General features: G+C 45.7%; 1 protein-coding gene across 7 annotated transcripts in view; it reads left to right on the top strand.

The window, feature by feature from the left end:
* The window catches only part of dysf (dysferlin, limb girdle muscular dystrophy 2B (autosomal recessive)), a 130,060-nt gene that overhangs the window by 63,988 nt on the left and 47,709 nt on the right, over positions 1–18,363 (top strand). For all 7 annotated transcript variants that reach the window (XM_088919824.1, XM_088919827.1, XM_088919829.1 and 4 more), the window contains 10 exons: positions 233–399; positions 784–898; positions 1,582–1,687; positions 3,522–3,664; positions 5,644–5,817; positions 7,432–7,519; positions 9,038–9,115; positions 13,901–14,082; positions 15,827–15,967; positions 17,029–17,058. In XM_088919824.1, the coding sequence (XP_088775950.1) occupies positions 233–399; positions 784–898; positions 1,582–1,687; positions 3,522–3,664; positions 5,644–5,817; positions 7,432–7,519; positions 9,038–9,115; positions 13,901–14,082; positions 15,827–15,967; positions 17,029–17,058 (1,224 nt within the window). The remainder of the gene's footprint in view (positions 1–232; positions 400–783; positions 899–1,581; positions 1,688–3,521; positions 3,665–5,643; positions 5,818–7,431; positions 7,520–9,037; positions 9,116–13,900; positions 14,083–15,826; positions 15,968–17,028; positions 17,059–18,363) is intronic.

Below are 18,363 nucleotides of genomic sequence, written 5' to 3'. Positions count from 1 at the left end.
CAGAAAAGATTACAAGAGGACCCGATTGAGCAAACACACGTGAACTGAAGTTAACTTTCACTCCAGTAACTCGAATGTCCTCTCTCAGTCAGTGTAACACTGTTACAGAGACTGCAAGGCAGTCAGATCAAGTGATGCCCAGGAACAGTGGGAGGTTCCTCTTGACAGCTCGGGGGCGGGGTGAGGCCTGTCGATATCCAGTCAGTGACTTGTCTTCTTTTTCCTTTGCCAGTATGAGAACCAGACCAAGCTGGCCTTAGTGGGGAACTGGGGAACCACTGGCCTCACATACCCCAAGTTCAGTGACGTCACGGGGAAAATCAAACTGCCCAAAGACAGCTTCCACCCATCGCCTGGCTGGGCCTGGGCAGGGGAGTGGTTCATCAGTCCAGAAAAGACGTCAGTGTCCCGCCACGTTCTCCACAACTCTTCGTACTGGGCTCCCCCCCAGCTGTCCTCTAAAACTCTCCTTACTGGGCTCCCTCCTCCACACCTCTCCGCTGCCTGTCTGTCTCCTTCCTCGCTGTCCACTAGTTGTTATTCTGCTTCCCAAAGAGAACTGTCTAAATTACACTTGATGTGCATGAACTTTTTGTTGCTGTTTTTGGATTATCTTAAGCATTTTTTGCATTGCTGTTTTATAACTTGGGCCAAAGTCTTTCTTTTTTTCCTTTTGTACAATAAAAGGCATTCATTAAGGTAAAACTGTTATGCAACTTAATTGCCATACAGTAGCTCAATGTCTTGATGACCACAGAGCTGTGTGTCCTGTGTGCCCCTCAGGCTGCTGTATGATGTGGATGCGGGTCACATGACATTCATGGAAGAGGCATTTGAGAATCAGATGCGGTTGCCAGGGGGACAGTGGATCGGGATGCATGAAGGCTACACTGATGTGGTTAGTGGATTTTGGCCATTTCCAGCACTGCAAACCTGAATTACCACCTTATGCATCAGGGACAGGGACCATGATTGCCTTCTCTCACACCTGGCCTTGGTCATCCCTAATTCAAATTGCACTGGCTGGTACTTCTGTAGTGATTCAAGAAGTCTCATTGCAGTGTTGAGATAAGTTTGTTACGAAAGCCCCTCAGCTGAGCAGAGAGATGCCAAGGTACTCTCATTCACTCAACTTTAAAGCACAGACAATTCTGGGAGATTCTAATACCTTAGATATGACCATGAACAACCTATTATGTTAACTATGTAACATACAGTACCTTAGAATTAGAATTGGCAAGAATATATATTTAAACCTTAACATAGAATACAGTACATCATTCCATAAATTGTTCAGCAGCTCAAAAAATGTCGATCATTCTATAGGGGCCCTAGCCAGCTAAATGAAGATTTATCACTGTGATCAGAATTACAACAGGTGGTCTGCCTTCTTTCTTAAACACGAAGGGGAAAAGTAAATAAAGGTTTCATCTAAATTCAGTCCAGTGAAATCCTGCACTACTGCAGTTATTTTAATTTCTTTTCCCTTTTTTCCCCACTTCGACGTGCTCATACTATAAGATGCAAAGAATGGAAAGAGCAGCCTCCGTCACTGACTTCTTGTTTTGTGTGCTGAGGCAGAACGGGGAGAAAGCGCTGGCGAAGGACGAGATCGAGTGTCCTCCTGGCTGGGTGTGGGAGGACGTGGAGTGGAGCGAGGATCTCAACAGGGCTGTGGACGACCAAGGTACGGTCTGCCTCAGCAGGTCAGAGACAGGACACTTCGCACACGCTTCGTGCCCTGCAGTGCCCAGCCAGCGCGTTAGCACAGTCAGAAACTCAAAGGACAATGCAGAGCTACAAACTTCTTAACACACGGTGACTTTTATTAGCAGAGTTGTAAAGCCATCTGAGTCCACCAAAACTGTAACAGATCTGGCATGTCACCCAAACCCTGAGCCACCTCCCCAAACCCTGCTTTTCCTGTCATGTGTCTTTCATTTCACTTATGGGCAGTTTCTCAGCCTGGCTCTCAGCTCCAAATTCCCCGTGAGAAGGATTTTCAAATGCAGTGAAGGTGAGTCTTTGAGTGCACCCGGTGGAAAGATAGAACCTGACACTGAAGTAAGAAACTGAACGCAGTAAGTTTATCCAAGATGAAGGCATCATAGTATCCTACCTGTACAAGACTTGGGTTTTCTAGCATTTGCTCCCTGAAAATATGTAAGCATACTGTACAAGCACTAGACATCTGCTTCAGGATGTAAAAACAGCAAGGAAAGGATCCCAGCATTGCTATATGCGGCTGCTGAGGGCTTTCACACGTTGACACCCGTAAAGTCAGCACGTCACAGAGACCGAGGGGCCTCAAGGATCTGATCCTTTGTGATTTTGGATTTAAAAAAACATCATTCGTGATTTAATGGACAGTCAGCAATAACAGACACCCCTTCACCTCTGTAAATCCATTAAACTGAGGGTTTACTGTGTCGTTGAAAGTTGTATGAGCAGCCTTAAGCACAACATACTGTATCCTTCCATTGTATCTTGAGCAGGCTAGGTGAGCAGATGCTACACAGAGCTAAGTTAAAGGAATTCAGGCTTTCCCCATACAGTAGTGAAGTACAATGCAGTCCAAGAAAAATAACATATATTACAAACCCTGTTTATCATTACAGCGGCAGTTACCAGGTTACACAGATTCACTGGTTAACCAATGAAACCACAAGCAGTCCATCACATCACTGCTCTTCATAACTCATCCCTCGCTGGACACATTGTGTGATTCGGCCAAGGGTTCACACATGAATCACTGCTATGATGTAAGACAACTCAAGAGAGCCTCATCCAACCCATGGGGAGAAGATTATATTAAAATAAAACATCAGCCAGGAGCCAGCACAGCGAACCACTTTGAACTGCGGAGGAAAAAGCAACAAAAAGAGTGAACTGTATCTCAACATCATTTTATAATCCTAATCCGCTGGTTTCAGACAATTGTTATGTTATACATCAGGGTGAGCGAGGTTTGTTTACAATGAAAATGAAGAATAACTTAGGAATCAGTGTCACGTACCAATAGGAAGGTGTATTGTACGACTAAATAATCACTGAAGGGTTTCAGTGCTACTGAAGAAACATAAGTTAATAACATAAGGGCATAGTCAGTAAGTGGGGGTTGGTCTCTGGTCGTGAAGAAATGAGTTTTCAGTTTCTTCCAGAAGCCGAGTCTGTGGTTCTGGCTGTGGCAAGTTAGTTGCTCCACCACTGGGGGGCAGCAGAGAGAACAGTCAGGCCTGGGACTCGCAGCCCCTCAGACATGGCAGTGCCAGTTGGCGAGAGAAAACAGATCTCAGTGCCCCAGCAGGAACACGGGGCCTGGCTGTGTCCCACAGTTATGGGATCCCCTCGGGATCCCTGTAGGCCAGCACCGGGGTTTGGAGTCTGACGCCAATGGAATGATGTCTAGAGAGATATCAAGTAGTAAATCCTGGTGATCTCACTGCCTGAGCCGAGTGCCGTCGGCTTTCCTTCCCTTGCGTTCCCTTGCAGTAACGGGGTGTCACTGCTTGTTCCGACAGGCTGGGAATACGGCATCACCATCCCCCCAGACCGCAAGCCCAAGTCCTGGGTGCCCTCCGAGAAGATGTACCACACTAACCGGCGCCGGCGCTGGGTGCGGTTGCGCCGAAGAGACATGAAGAGGATGGAGGCGCTGAGGAAGGTACTGCGGCCGCGGGCCTGCCCACAGAAATACAGTTTCGTCCCCAGATCCACCTCAACAGAGCATTCTGCTCACTCAGCACCACCTCTGCGTTCGAGAAGATGCATTTCAGCTCATTCCAAGTCGCTGCGTTTTTGCAGAGCATTTCCTCATGCGCTCACAGAGGGGAGCCGCTGGCTAGTTTTCACAAGCAGAAAGTTATGTCTTGCTTGTAAGGCTCAATGTAAAAAACGCTAACCTGATTTACCATTGCTGGGACACAAAAGGCAGAGACATTGTAACTTGAGCCGATTCTGGTTCGTGTTTAGAACCCATTTCCTGTATTATAGGGTGACTTAAAATTCACACAAACACTTATAATTTAAGTTTTTTTTTAAACGGAAGTATTTAGTTTTTTGCATGTCTCAACATGTAGCAAAATATATTGATCAAAACTCAACTTTAACTCGCTTCTGAAATCTGAGCAACAAGGAATCCTGAGGTGCCCATCTGATGTTGTTATAACAGTAATAGCCTCTAGGTGGTGCTGAATGAACACTGAATGGAAGTTTACTTCAGGAAATACAGTAAGTGAGGGTGGTACAGTGGTGCAGTGTTTAGCAGTGTCTGTGTGTGCCCTGCGATGGGCTGGTGTCCCGTCCAGGGTAAGATAAGATTAGATTACTTCATTAACCATATACAGTTTCTTGCATTTGGAATTCATCTTTTTGCATACCCCAGCTTGCTCTCCATGAGACACACAGACAGGGAGAGAAGCTTGGGGTCAGAGCACAGGGTCAGCCATTGTACAGCGCCCCTGGAGCAGCTGGGGTTTAGGGCCTTGCTCAGGAGTAGGATTCTTCTGACAGCTGCAGGATTTGAACCGGCAACCTTCCAGCCACGGGCGCAGATCCTGAGCCACAGAGCCACCAGGTGTGCGCTGCCTTGTGCCCATGGCTTGGTGGGACAGGCTCTGGCTCCCCCGCGCCGCTGTGCAGGATAAAGCGGTTAGAAAATGGGTGGATGTAAATTTTAAAGTGCTCAATGAACATCAGGGAATCCTGTCCACACTCCGTTCACGATTTCAAAACCAGTCCTATTTCTGTAGTCTCCCTGTTGTCCATTAGACATCTGTCGTCAGATTTCAGCATGAAGAACCTTTAAGAACAGGGTTTTATGTTCTTATATGCATCGGACACTTGAGTGTTACATTTCTTACCAATTAAAACTCTAAACGTTTAAATATGTGGTGGGCTAAAATAATTTTAGTGCTCAGGTTTTGTAAAATCTATCTGTAGAATAAAAGTCAAATAGTATTAAAATGTTAAGTTGAGAACATTTAAAAAGGAGCTCTATTCCTGTTTTTGTTCTCTACAGTTAAAATCAGACAGGACATTGCATCATTGGTAAATACTGGTGCGAAATAGAGCATGATCCCGAAGAGAAAAATTAAAAAATCTTAAGAGTGTTGATTGTATTTATAAACACATAATACATGGCGCACACTCGCGTGTCTGTGGGAGCCCGGCGGTAGATCGGTAAGACATGGCGCACACTCGCGTGTCTGTGGGACCCCGGCGGTAGATCGGTAAGACATGGCGCACACTTGCGTGTCTGTGGGACCCCGGCGGTAGATCGGTAAGACATGGCGCACACTCGCGTGTCTGTGGGAGCCCGGCGGTAGATCGGTAAGACATGGCGCACACTTGCGTGTCTGTGGGACCCCGGCGGTAGATCGGTAAGACATGGCGCACACTCGCGTGTCTGTGGGAGCCCGGCGGTAGATCGGTAAGACATGGCGCACACTCACGTGTCTGTGGGACCCCGGCGGTAGATCGGTAAGACATGGCGCACACTTGCGTGTCTGTGGGACCCCGGCGGTAGATCGGTAAGACATGGCGCACACTCGCGTGTCTGTGGGAGCCCGGCGGTAGATCGGTAAGACATGGCCACAAACTGTTCCTGAAGTGTTGCTCCCTGGCCGCTCTCTCTCCCTGCAGCAGCGGCCGGACGAGACGGAGCGCGAGGGCTGGGAGTACGCCTCGCTCTTCGGCTGGAGGTTCCACCTGAAGCAGCGCAAGACTGACACCTTCCGGCGCCGGCGCTGGCGCTGCCGCATGGAGCCGCTGGAGAAGACGGGCCCGGCTGCGGTCTTCGCCCTGGAGGGGTCCCTGGTAAGACTAGCCCCCCCGCGGAGGCAATCAATCAAAGTTTCTTTATCAAATGCACAACAGTACAGCGTGCAGCAGTAGTTACTGGCCTCTCTTTCTGTCCCCTGCTCCTGCCCCTCGCTCCTCCTGTCTCCCAGCTTTTGTTCTCCCGCTAAATCACCTTTGCTTACTGCCCTGTCTTTCTCACACCTGAAGAAGCCTCCACGGCCGAAACGTTCTGTTTTCTTTCTTCTCTTTTCAGCATGTAATAAACCTATTACTTGCAATACATTATGTCCAAGTAGTGCAATATGCCGAATACAGTGAAAACTGTATGTCCATATAGCCATTAGGGGTGATTTGCTGAAGGAACTGCAGTCTTATTGCCTGGAGGTAGAAGCTGTTCCGTAGTCTGTTGGACTTGGACCGAATGCTTCGGTACCGTTTACCAGACGGTTGGAGAGAAAACAGTTTGTGACTGGGATGACTGGGGTCCTTGAGAATGGACCTGGACTTCTTAAGACATCCTGCTGAGTAGATATTCTGGATGTTTGGTAGCTCACAGCCGGTAGTGAGCTGCGCTGACTTCACCACCCTCTGCAGTACTTTGCGATCCCGGGCAGAGCAGTTCCCATACCAGGCAGTGATGCAATCAGTCAGGACGCTCTCAATAGTGCGCCTGTAGGAGCTGGCCTGGATATTTGATGGCATGCCGAACATCTTTAGCCTGCGGAGAAAGAATAGGCGCTGCTGTGCTGTTTTGACCACAGTGTTGGTGTGATGGGTCCAGGTTAAGTCCTCTGTGATGTTAACTCCCAGGAATTTAAAACTGCTGACCCTCTCCACTGAAGCAGAGGGGCGCAGCTCTGAGGAGGCAACTGGGCGCTTCATGGTTGGGGGGCTCAGAGCTCCGGGTTATTGCTGGGTACAGATCCTCAGGGCCTCAGCTCCTCTCCACTGTGGGCAAGCGCTCAGCTGAAAGGAACCAAGGCAGGGTGTTGTGTGCTTGTTGTGAGAGCCCCGGCGTTGTGCGCTTGTTGTGAGAGCCCCGGCGTTGTGTGCTTGTTGTGAGATTCCCGGTGTTGCTTGTTTGGTGTGAGAGCCCTAGAGTTGTGTTTTTGGTGTGAGAGCCCTAGAGTTGTGTTTTTGGTGTGAGAGCCCTAGGGTTGTGTGCTCATTGTAAGAGCCCCAGCATTGTGCGCTTGTTGTGAGAGCCCCGGCGTTGTGTGCTCATTGTGAGAGCCCTAGGGTTGTGTGCTTGTTGTGAGAGCCCCAGTGTTGTATTCTTGTTGTGAGAGCCCTGTTATTGTGTGTTTGTTGTGTGCTCTTGTAGCATTCCTGTGCTGACAGATGCTCAGACTGCTGTGATGTCTGCCAGCTCTGTGCGTTTGTGAGGCTTTTGCATTTCACAAACCATTCAGCAGCAGTTCTCAGGGTACACTTTAGAAACTGAAAAAACAAAGAATCTTGAATTGTAGAGCAGCTATCCACAGTTTATCTTTCTTTCTGTCTTCTAACTTACCTGGTGTGCTCTGATCCCTGCAGACCAGGGCGACTCAGGCTGGAGATGGCGTCTCATTGGACGAGCAGGAGACAAAGGCTGCTGTCCCTCATAAAGCTTCTGCTTTGTTTTACCAGGGAGGTGTATCGGAAGACAAGAGCGATGACAAATCAGCAACTGCCAGTTTTGGGGTGAACCGTCCCACCATCTCCTGCATGTTTGATAGTGAGTACCAGCCCCCAGTTAGGGCTGACTGGAGACCGTCACAGGAGGGGCTCTGAGCTCAGAGCAGAGAAACACACACACCTGCTACACTTGAGCTGGCTGAAAGAGCGCTACATTAAGAGCAGGGCTGTTATTGGATAAGCTGAATATCATGTGAACCCTTGATTAGGACTCTCCTGAAGCAATGAAATGTGCACCAGAGGGCACAGGTGGAAACTATGTGGAAGTGTATTTAAATCAGAGAACCAGAGGCTCTTCTTTACATCGAGGGTTGTGGGAGTGTGGAACAAGCTCTTCAGCCATGTTGTTAAAGCTGACACACTATTGTTTTTCAAGAAACAGCTGTATGAAAACTACAACAAACTGCCAGACCTATCAGATACATTATTTCCCACTGATATCATCAAGATTTTTAAAGAATGGGCACAACGATGAGTAACCGAATTCGGCCGAGATCTTTCCCAGAAGTTTCTTTAGTGTCCCCACACACTCTCCACTGTAGTTCGCAATGCCATCAGTTCTGCAGAGCCGGCTCGTGCCACTCTGCCAGTGCCACTGAAGTGCAGGAGGCCACTGGGAGGGCTGGCCAGCCTGTAGTTAATGAAGAGCGGATGTTCCCTCTCTTCTGGTCATACTCTGCAGAATTCCTACACCCGGGTAGGCCATTATGAAAAAAGAAAACCAGCCAGTGTGAAGCAGTCCTCCACAACAGGCAGATGAAAAACTTTTCTTTCTAACTGTGGTGATCAAATCTGTTTCCTGACCTCAGCTGATTCCAACATCTGCATAGAACTAAATCATGTGTCATGCAGCATTTATTAGATTCTGGGAGACACAAATACCTCTAAACCACCTACCTTGCTTAGGTTTGTGATGTTCATTTTCTCCTTCATCCTGTATTGGATTACCACTGAACCTTTTTGCTGCTTGAAATTATTTTCCAAGCTTGACCGAAAACAGGCCAAACGCCTGGGCCTCTTTTGTGTGAAGTCTGGGAGGCAACAAGATTTCTTGAACAATTGTGCAGTTTAGGATCAATTCTATGTATAGTATAAATCAGATCTAGATATTTCCCACCTGGGGGGGTTCTGATGTCTTGACCAGGTTCCTAGAATACGACCATCAAGAATAATTGACCAGGCACCTTCTGAAGGGCAGAGGAGTTAGACACTTTAGCCTGCCCTCTGACTACCAGGGAAAAGATTAAACATTGCATGTGAAAAGTTTAATAACATTTCATCTGACTGTCTGTCTTGTTAATCAGCTTTAATTTTAAACCAATGTCAGTCAAATATTTTTTCAGTTCAACCTAGAAAGAGATCGCGTTCATCGGGACAGGTTCACAGACTGCAGTTCTGTTCTGAACAGGTGCTCCTAGCTGCAACAGGACAAAACCAGTGGAGAGCAGTTGAAAATATTACATGACTGATAATAAAACACCTGAGTGTGTTTGCTGGCTGCCATGACATGTGCTGTGAGTACCTTGTGCCAGAGTATCGGTGTTGTGTCGCCCTGCAGGTGGAACCCGGTACCACTTGCGATGCTACATGTACCAGGCCAGGGAGCTCATCGCGATGGACAAGGACAGCTTCTCAGGCACGTAGTCATGGCACCCTTTTACTCACTCAATGAAATCTCTGCTCAAATAAAAAGGTGGTGAGGTGGCGCAGGGGTCAGCATTGCTTCAGTTCCTGGGGTGCTGTCTGTGTGGAGTTTGAATGGTCTCCCTGTGTTTGCATGGGCTTCCTCTGGGTGCTCCAGTTTCCTCTCACAGTCCAAAGACGTGCTGATAGAATTTGCTTCTGTAAAATTGGCCCTGGTGTGAGTGTGTGCGTGTCTGTCTGTGTGTGTACCCTGCAGTGGACCGGTGTCCTGCTGCGCCTGTTGCTTGCTGGGACAGGCTCCGGCTCCTCCATGACTCTGTTAGAGAAAGCGGTAAGAAAATGGATGGATGTTCAAATGAGAAAAAAGTTTTTCTGCTAACATTTTCGAATATTACAGTCACTTCCTCTACCGATCTACAAATTGGATGGAGTAATTTTGTGCTTCAAAAAGAGGAAAGAAATGAATCTCAGTAACGGTCTTTCATTAAAGTGCTGTGAGGTCACATTACACAGCATGAAAGTGGATGAAAAATATAAATAGACTTAATAAGAGCAGTAATACGAAGTGCTGATGTAAGACTGAGTAAAATACTGCTCTGGCATGGATTGCTGTTTTTGGAGGAAAGACACAAGCCTTTCAAAGCACATAGCATCAGATTTACAGCTGTGGCAAAACCAGCCCACAGTCTGAGTCATTCTTCCCAGTCTCTGAAAGGTCAGGGCTAGAGCTTTTCAAGGCACAAACCATGCTGCTCAGGGGGAGCTGGTGTGCTGTACCACTGAGATAGCCAGTGTGTAAAGGAATGCATTAAGCAGTGTAGGCACTGAGTGAGGTGCAGTCGCTCCAGTTGTCATGTTAACATGGTTGCGAGCAACTTGTTGATCCAGGCACACTGAAACCGTCTGCAGAGTTCAGTGAATGAGGGCTGGAAACATGGTGTTCGCTAAGTGTGTGCCCAGCTATTGTGCGCTGGTCCCATTCCACAAACCCGTGTTTAATTCCCCTTTAAGCACCAGCTTTGAATTGGCTGGGAATCTCTTGCCATTTTCTCATCACCCTGTCTTAATAGAAGTTGATGCTAATCGCCCTGTCACTGTCTTCTTTCATTAATAATCCTACATTAAGACAGCAGTGAGGTAACCGCAGGACTGGCATGGCTTCAGTCCTACCACGATGGGCAGATCATGTTTTGCTGTGGAGAGGGAGAGACAGCAGACAGCAGAGAGATGGAGGAATGCATACGAAGGATTAGCAAGCTAACACGTTGTTTCTCAGAACTGTCTAGGTAGCCGAACGAATTGTATCGTTTTATCTCAGGCTGCTCACGTAGTGGAACTGGTTTATTAATTAAAAAGCTGTCAGAGGGTCATTTTACTGGACTGATATGCACCCTGTGTTTAATATCATAACATTTGGACCCAGAAGGAAAGTAAATAATTTTCCTCTTACTAGGTTCCTAAGCATGTGACCCTAACCCTGCTCTCTCATTATCAGTGCTTTTTATTCTGTATCTTTTTACTCCTTTTACAGTACCACTGTTCAGTCCTATTAGCTGGAGTGCTCTCTGTAATTTCTAAATCAGTGAACGTTTTTCTGATATGGAAAACAGACGTGACTCCATATTTGTTTGTAAAACAGAGAAGAACATCTCTATTGTTATTGCAACCTTCACTGACTAGTATATCTTAAAGGGCATTCAGACTGAGGAGCCCTCCCCCTCTCCTCCTCTTGCATTTTAAGCAGTCTAGAGGTAGAATAGTCAAGACTCCTGCTCTGATCACATCCCACTCGGTGTCAGAGTGCATTTTTTTCTTTTCTGAGTTTCCTGGTCGCTGACCACCACCATTGCATTTCCAGCCATCGCTCAGTTATTGCTTCTTAAAGCACATTGCAGTGAGGATTCCCAACCATCCATTATATCCATTATCAGTAGCCGTTTAGTCCAAAACAGACAGTAGACACAGGAGTTATCTGGGTTGGGACACCAGTCCATCACGTGGTACTAACATGTACATTAACAAGACTGTCTAGAAATTCCAGGGAACTGGTGGGGAACATGCAAACTCCACACAACAGGTGCCCTGTCCACAGTTACACAGTTGACTCAAGAGCTGTGAGGCAGCAGCTGTAACTACCGCCACATTGTGCTGCTCACTCAGAAGGGCTTTGAGTGTCTGAAAGGTTTTTTTTTTCTTATGGGAGTCCAGGGACCTGTTAGCTGAAAACCACTTTGCATGGTGGATGTAGATGCACATTTCAGGGCACAAAATGGTTTCAAAAGAAATACAGAGCAAAAGGAGGTTAAGTAAGGAAAGGCTGTATACAGGGACAAATAAGTATGAGGATGAGACTATCCTTGAAGAGGTACATAGTACTGGAGGAATGCACACACACATCGGTTTCATTGGGAAAATGAGAGTTTCATTTGGGAAAACAAGTTTTTAAATGGCACTACAGTGTAGCGTGTCGAGCACATGGGCATCAGCACACCCCTCTGGGTGTCTCTGGGGCAGTGCCCAGTGTCTCTGGCCCAAGGGACAGTTTCAGGCACGGGTTCTGTAATCAGCAAATTAACGAAACGCCCAGATAATTACATCCTGACAGTGTCAACCAGGCACCCTGGTTTTGTGTGGAATGGAAACAGAAAAGATGACGGGCTTCAAGTCACATCGGATCGATTGCGCTACGGAACTCGCAGGAGCTGTGGAATACATCTTGCAGTCCACAGTACGTGCAGCTGAAGAGTGAGAAAGCATTTAGACCAGATGTTCGAGTTCATTGCTAAAGAACTGGGTAGCTGCGTCAGCATGCGTAGGCTGCAAAGGAACAAGTAATAGGTTTATTCCATGCTGAAAAAAAGAAGAAAGAGAACACAACGTTTCGGCCGTGGAGCCTTCTTCAGGTGTGTCACACACCTGAAGCCTGATGAGCACACCCTCACACCTGAAGAAGGCTCCACGGCCGAAACGTTGTGTTCTCTTTCTTCTTTTTTTCAGCATGGAATAAACCTATTACTTGTTTTTTTAATAATGTTGTGCTTACGTTTTATGTAATTTCTTTAGGGATGTGCTACAGTACGTTTTGCGTCTTTCACAATTTGCTGAAATGAGCAGAAACTAAAGCTAGGGCTTTTTTTCACAAGCGCCGCTAAATTGTTTTTTGTTTTTACTGCATCAACAAAGCTGGATTGCCACTAGACAAGAGAGATTCGCAATATTAATTTGGTGGAAAAGAGACTTGATGAAAGAATGGCTTTTTTTTCCATTAAGCAACAAGATAATGGAAACAAGCTTCTGCTGCCCATTAAATTAATACATCCTATAAACCAATTTTAAAATAAGAGGATTATACTTAGGCTCATTATAAATCATGATTTATTTATAAATAAAAAAAGTTAGTGTCATCTGATTCCTAATCCCTTTCCTTTGATATTTTCTTGGAGTAAGCCACAGATACTTTGGGTTTTCCATGAAAATTTTAGTTCCTAAAATAGCCGTAAGGTTCAGAACTTGTTAAATGGATTGTTATTTCTGTATGGACTACGGCAACTAGGTTTTGCAGACCAGTCCAATATCGGTACCAGTAAAGCTGTTTAATTACTGCAGCTGACAAGAAGAATAAATCCCCACACAGCAATGGCACCCTACACTGCGGAAGGATGCCAGGCCCTGGGGACGCTGTCTCTGCCCCACACTGTCTGTTTATTGTTATTACCTCTGAGCCTGATTCAGATCTGTGCACCATTTTCCACTGCTGGCACAGGCACAGGATATCAGTGCATTTATTTTTACAAAATTAAATCAGGAACATTTTTAAACCCAACCTAAAAAAACAACTAAACATTTAATGCTTCTCTTTTTTCTTCCCTTGAAGCTCGTGTTCACGAAGGGGAAAGGTTAGCCTGCACTTAGCGAAGCTGCTTTGATTTTTCCAAGTGAAACAATCCCCAGGCACCCATTTACATGTCTGAACATAATAAACTACCAAGGAATTTATTCTGATGGAGGTTTTGGCATTCCTATGGCTTTTATGTTATTTATTTTTGTTCTTGTTTTGGAATATGTTTTAACAAAAAAAGGTTTTCAAAAAAGAAAGCATGGCTTCTTCCTTTTTGATGTTTTAGGATTTGAGAATTCAGTTTCTGACTAACCTTTGGCAACGCATCTGCTTGTTTCCGACTGAAAAAAAGTGAGGAGTGGGGATTAGATGGCTGTTTTGCGGTTTCTGCTTTTGATTGACAATACAGTATGTAGAAAATTGAAGGATCCAATGAAAAGCTCTCTACAGCATTGTTAATTCATAGAACGGGATAAAGAGCAGCAACAATCAATTCAGAGACACTAACTTTCATCAGGGTGCAGTGTTACAAGATTAGCAGCCTGAAACGATTATAGAATTACAAAAAAAGGAAAAAGCCTCTTAAAACGTTGCAAAACCTTTAAAAACTGTAACAAAAAATGTTTTCTCAGTGGATAAATCTCCTTTTTACTTTCATCCGTTCGATACAACGGCTCATGTTTCTGTCATCTCCCTCTTTCCTACACACTCCTGAAGAGGATCACAGTACTTGAAAAGCACTTTGCCTTTTCAGTTTAGAATTAGACCCTTGTTGCTTTGCAGCAGACAAGCCAGTGGAGCTCCCCACTCTCTTTTTAAAAATAAAGCATCTTCTCTTATTCGTGAAATTTATGGATTTTTTTGTCTGCCTTAAACTGCTTTAGAATCCACTATTTTAACTAACTAAACCATATCGTATCTGTGACCCTGCTTCTACAGACCCCTACGCCATCGTGTCCTTTCTCCACCAGAGCCAGAAGACCGTGACAATCCGCAACACGCTGAACCCCACCTGGGACCAGACCCTCATCTTCTACGAAATTGAGATCTTCGGGGACCCTAAGGTCACAGAGCAGAACCCCCCCAACATCGTGGTGGAGATCTTTGATGAGGACACCTATGTGAGTCGCAGTGAAGTCGTACAGTACTGGTGTTCAGATGAGGTCTTCCTGCAGATGACTAACAGGAATGGTGATCGTAGACAGCGAGTCCATTTCATGCACAAATAGATAAAGAAATCAGGACAGATACACAGAAAATGAGAAGAAAAATAGAATGTGATACAACAATTTCAAAAATAAGTTTATTTTCTTGTACTTATCTACAAGTTTTTTTTTAAGCTAAATACTACACTTGCAATAACTGGCGATTGCAAGATATGACTAGTAAGACATTACCTCATAATCATTGCAGTTTCTCACTGCACAAATGGTCTCTTCAGTTATAGTCTGACGCGGTGTATGGTTTCTTTATTGGGATTTGTCCTGTTAATGTAATATGTGTGTGGTTCATTGGTACTGTCTGTCTTTTCATCGGTTTCAATCAGATGTACCATGGAGCACATACACATACTGGGCTGATCTGAAGCTGGTTTTAAATATAACCAGTCACAGAGGTGTTGTTCTTGAAGCAGGGGCAAGACTTTTGCAGATTTTCTAAACCATTATTGGAGTTAATGCATTATCTCTTAGCTTGTTTACTTTAGTACTACATCAAAATAAGCAGAAACTACCAATTTAGTAACATTAGGTGTCTTAAGAAACGTCTTTGCAAACTAATATGTCTTCTTTCTAATAACCAGAATGAAGGAGAAAATGGAAAATAACAACACCTCTTTGGCCAGATCTCATTGGCTATAATCACAGTATATTAGATTCCTTGTCTGGTTTCATTTTACTTGAGACAACATGGAAGAGTGTCCTTGGAGCTCTCCTGCTGTTCATGGAGCGAGAGCTTTCTCACTGTCTTTCTGGTGAAGTGTAGGTCATCCTCCCATCGACCCATCCATTTCCTAAACCACTTTATCCAATACAGGGTTGCAGGGGACCATAACGACACCAGTCCATTGCAGGGCAAACACAGACACAAACACACACACTCACCCTTGGGCTAGTTTTCCCGGAAGCCAATTAACCTGCCAGCATGTCTTTGGACTGTGGGAGGCAACCAGAGCACCTGGAGAAAACCCACATGGACGCAGTAAGAACAGACAAGCTCCACACAGACAGCACCACACGGATTAAGCCCAGGGCCCCGTGCTGGGAGGCAGCAATGCTGACCACTGCACCACTCTGCCACCTGTAGGTCACACATACAGGATAAAATGTCAGGCGAGGTCATATTAAAATGAAACAGTCTGAAGCTCTTTAAAACTGAAGGGAAGCTGATATAATAATGATGTGATTTGAAAAAGCCATGTGCCTGTCTGTTTGTGACGCTGTTAACGCTGCTACCCAAATTGTTTTCCACCTCATTAGTATCCAAAAAACAACAATAAACAAACCTGATATCGCATAGTGAAAGGGTCCAGTCACCAAGGTAGAATGCCAGGGTGTCAGGGTGCCTTCACTGTAGAGAGTCCGCGTCTGAACCTCCCACCTGTCAGCATTGTCTTCATTCGTGGGCCAGCGGGTGCTGTGAGTGGATTCCACTGTGACTGGTATTACAAGTGCTTGTGTAAAGAGGAATCACAGGCTGACCATCATGTCCTTGTGAAATAGTGGTTTCCATGTCTAAATGTGCTTGAGGTTTAGACTTTGCCTTGAGCTTTAGTGCTCAGAAAGTGACAGGAACCCCAGGCTGGTGAGGCTGCCTGGAGGCTTTGCTCCTGCACTGAGAGGCTGTTGTTCTGCCTGTGTCCTGCAGGGGGCGGACGAGTTCATGGGTCACTGTGTGTGCCAGCCCATCATGAGCAGCCCCCCCCGCTTAGCCTGGTACACGGTTCACCGGGGGGGCAAGGCTGCTGGGGAGCTGCTGGCAGCGTTTGAGCTCATCCGCCGAGAGAAGGTGAGGGCAGATGCTTGCCGAGTGGACATTTAGCTTCAGACAGAAAGCATGTGACAGAAGTCATGCCCACCAGTAAATGTCATGAGTCCTGTTTTTCCTATTGAAAAGATGTAACTCCATAGTCATTTAATTGGGATCTACCTATAGAAATTTCTAATAGTTATTCAATGATGCTCATCATTTAATGGGATTAAATTAATTCTGTTCAGGTGGGTAACTGCATCAGCATGCGTAGCCTGCAAAGGAACAAGTAATAGGTTTATTGGCTGAAAAGAGAAGAGAGAAAACAATGTTTCGGCTGTGAAGCCTCACACCTTAAGAAGGCTCCACAGCCGAAATGTTGTGTTTTCTCTCATCTCTTTTCAGCATAGAATAAGCCTATTAATTGTTCCTTAAATTAATTCTGTTTAGTTGTAAGGTAATCAGAGATACCTGCTTGACTTTGATTTGCATGCTAAAGAATGTCATTTCTGGTTGTATGTCTGCTATATTGTAAATTTTGTTCATGACACTCATTATGGCCTGAAATGAGAATAACCTCTTCTTATTTAAAGACCCATCTCTTCTGTTTTGGTATGGATTGTTTGGCCAAAAGGAAGAAACATAGTGCTACAGTGTGTGCACATTTGAATTTTGCCCCTTTGGGAACTGGATTTCTTATATTTTGAATGCTCTCAAGCTGTATTCAGTACCTGCAGCCTACAGGCACGATCTCCCTGCCTCTTCTGTAAAAAATCTGCTTGTTATATTTAAGATAGCAGGGATAACTCGCGGTGGGCAGACTGGTTGGAGATTTTGTCTTCGTTCATTTGTGGTGGAGGCAGATGGCCCTGTGCCTCCTAATTATTGGCAACACCACTGACAGTCCCAGTCCCAGCCTGTGCACTGCATCTACTGTTCAGCCGATATCTCAGGGGCCCTCTCTCGGATTTAAGATGACTCTGCTTTCACATGTGAAAAGCCTGCTTTCCCAGCAGTTAGAAGCTAATTTAATAATGGAGTATGAAGTCATTGCCTTCATTTGAGACTCATTAACTCCACTGTTTCTCTCTTTCCCACAGCCAGCGGTCCATCACATTCCCGGCCTGGAGGTTAGTCACGTTAAAGGAGGGGCTGGCTCCCTTCCCTATGGATACCGCACTGCGCTCCTCAATCAACCAACCCTTGCAGGATAATTAGACACAACTCCTCAACGTCGGCAGACAAATCTGCTGTACCTGGATACAGCCAAATTGCTCAATCTGCCTATAAGTCTTCTGGATTCAAAATGCCAAACAGCCCTGCCAGAGTGGCCCCGTATCTATAACCCAGCTGCATACTGTTAGACCTGGCTAATCACTGGGAAACTTAATTAAACTGAGCACTTGCATGAGGACACAGCCTCCCACACACAATACCAGAGACATAAATCTACCTGGCCTGGCCAGCGCAGCTTTAATCAAGCTGTTGCTTCTCTGCCTGTGGTGTACTGTCGACAGCAGCCCACCGCGTAGTGACCTTTGAGGTTCGCAGAAGCAGATTAATCGTATGGCCTCCTTTCCGCAAGATTCCCAAAGAGACAGTGGCGAAGTCAGCCCCATCTCTAATTTAAGGCCAGGAAAGGGTTCAGCATCACAGAATTGGTAAATGAATTGGGAGCAGATTTTGAACAGGAGGCCTGCCCTCGTACATACAGATGTGGGTGTTTGCAATAAACTGCCAAGCCATATAGCACTTGCTGATTTAGCAGGATCTTAAAAAAGAAACAAAAGGAAACATTATGAGTTTTTTGGATCTATGAGGTAGTAGCAACCAGGAGAGCAAGGCCAGCCAAATCGCCTCCTCTCATTTGTATCCATTCTAATGTTTGTGACGTGCCAAACACAACATCCATGAGTGACATGCTTGTCAGATGATCCTGCATTTCTGAAACTGATTTACTCTCTTTGCGCATTTCACCAGCAAAGGAATTATGTTTTTTTTGTTCATAGTTAATGCTTGAATGGTTTCATAGAATAGCTTATTAAAAATGGCAGCAATTTTGCAACCTTGTGGCCTGATCTGGTCAGGTCACAGACGCTCTGCAAGGCAGGGCTCAGCCAGTACTGGGATTGGAGAGCTCCAAGGGAAACCACAACTGGTTCCCTTTTAGCCAGAATTCCTAGATCAGCGCATGTGGTGACCAGGGACACTGAGCATAAGAGGTGCCATCCATGAGATGGGATATTAAACAGAATTCCTCATCACTTGGTCATGAAAGATGACATGGCACTGTCGTGGTGGGGACTAGTGGTCAGGGACACAGATACGGGAGGTTGTGTGCTCCACCTGTGAGCAAGATACTGCACTCAGATTGCTTCAGTTGCTCTGGACAAAGGCCTCAATCAAATTTATATGAGTAGTAATAGACGATAGAT

The sequence above is a fragment of the Atractosteus spatula genome, chromosome 1 (genome assembly GCF_055471065.1).
Source record: "Atractosteus spatula isolate fAtrSpa1 chromosome 1, fAtrSpa1.hap1, whole genome shotgun sequence".
Taxonomy (NCBI): Eukaryota; Metazoa; Chordata; class Actinopteri; order Semionotiformes; family Lepisosteidae; genus Atractosteus; species Atractosteus spatula.
Note: the sequence above shows the minus strand (reverse complement) of the source record. Positions and strands in the feature narration are given on the sequence as shown.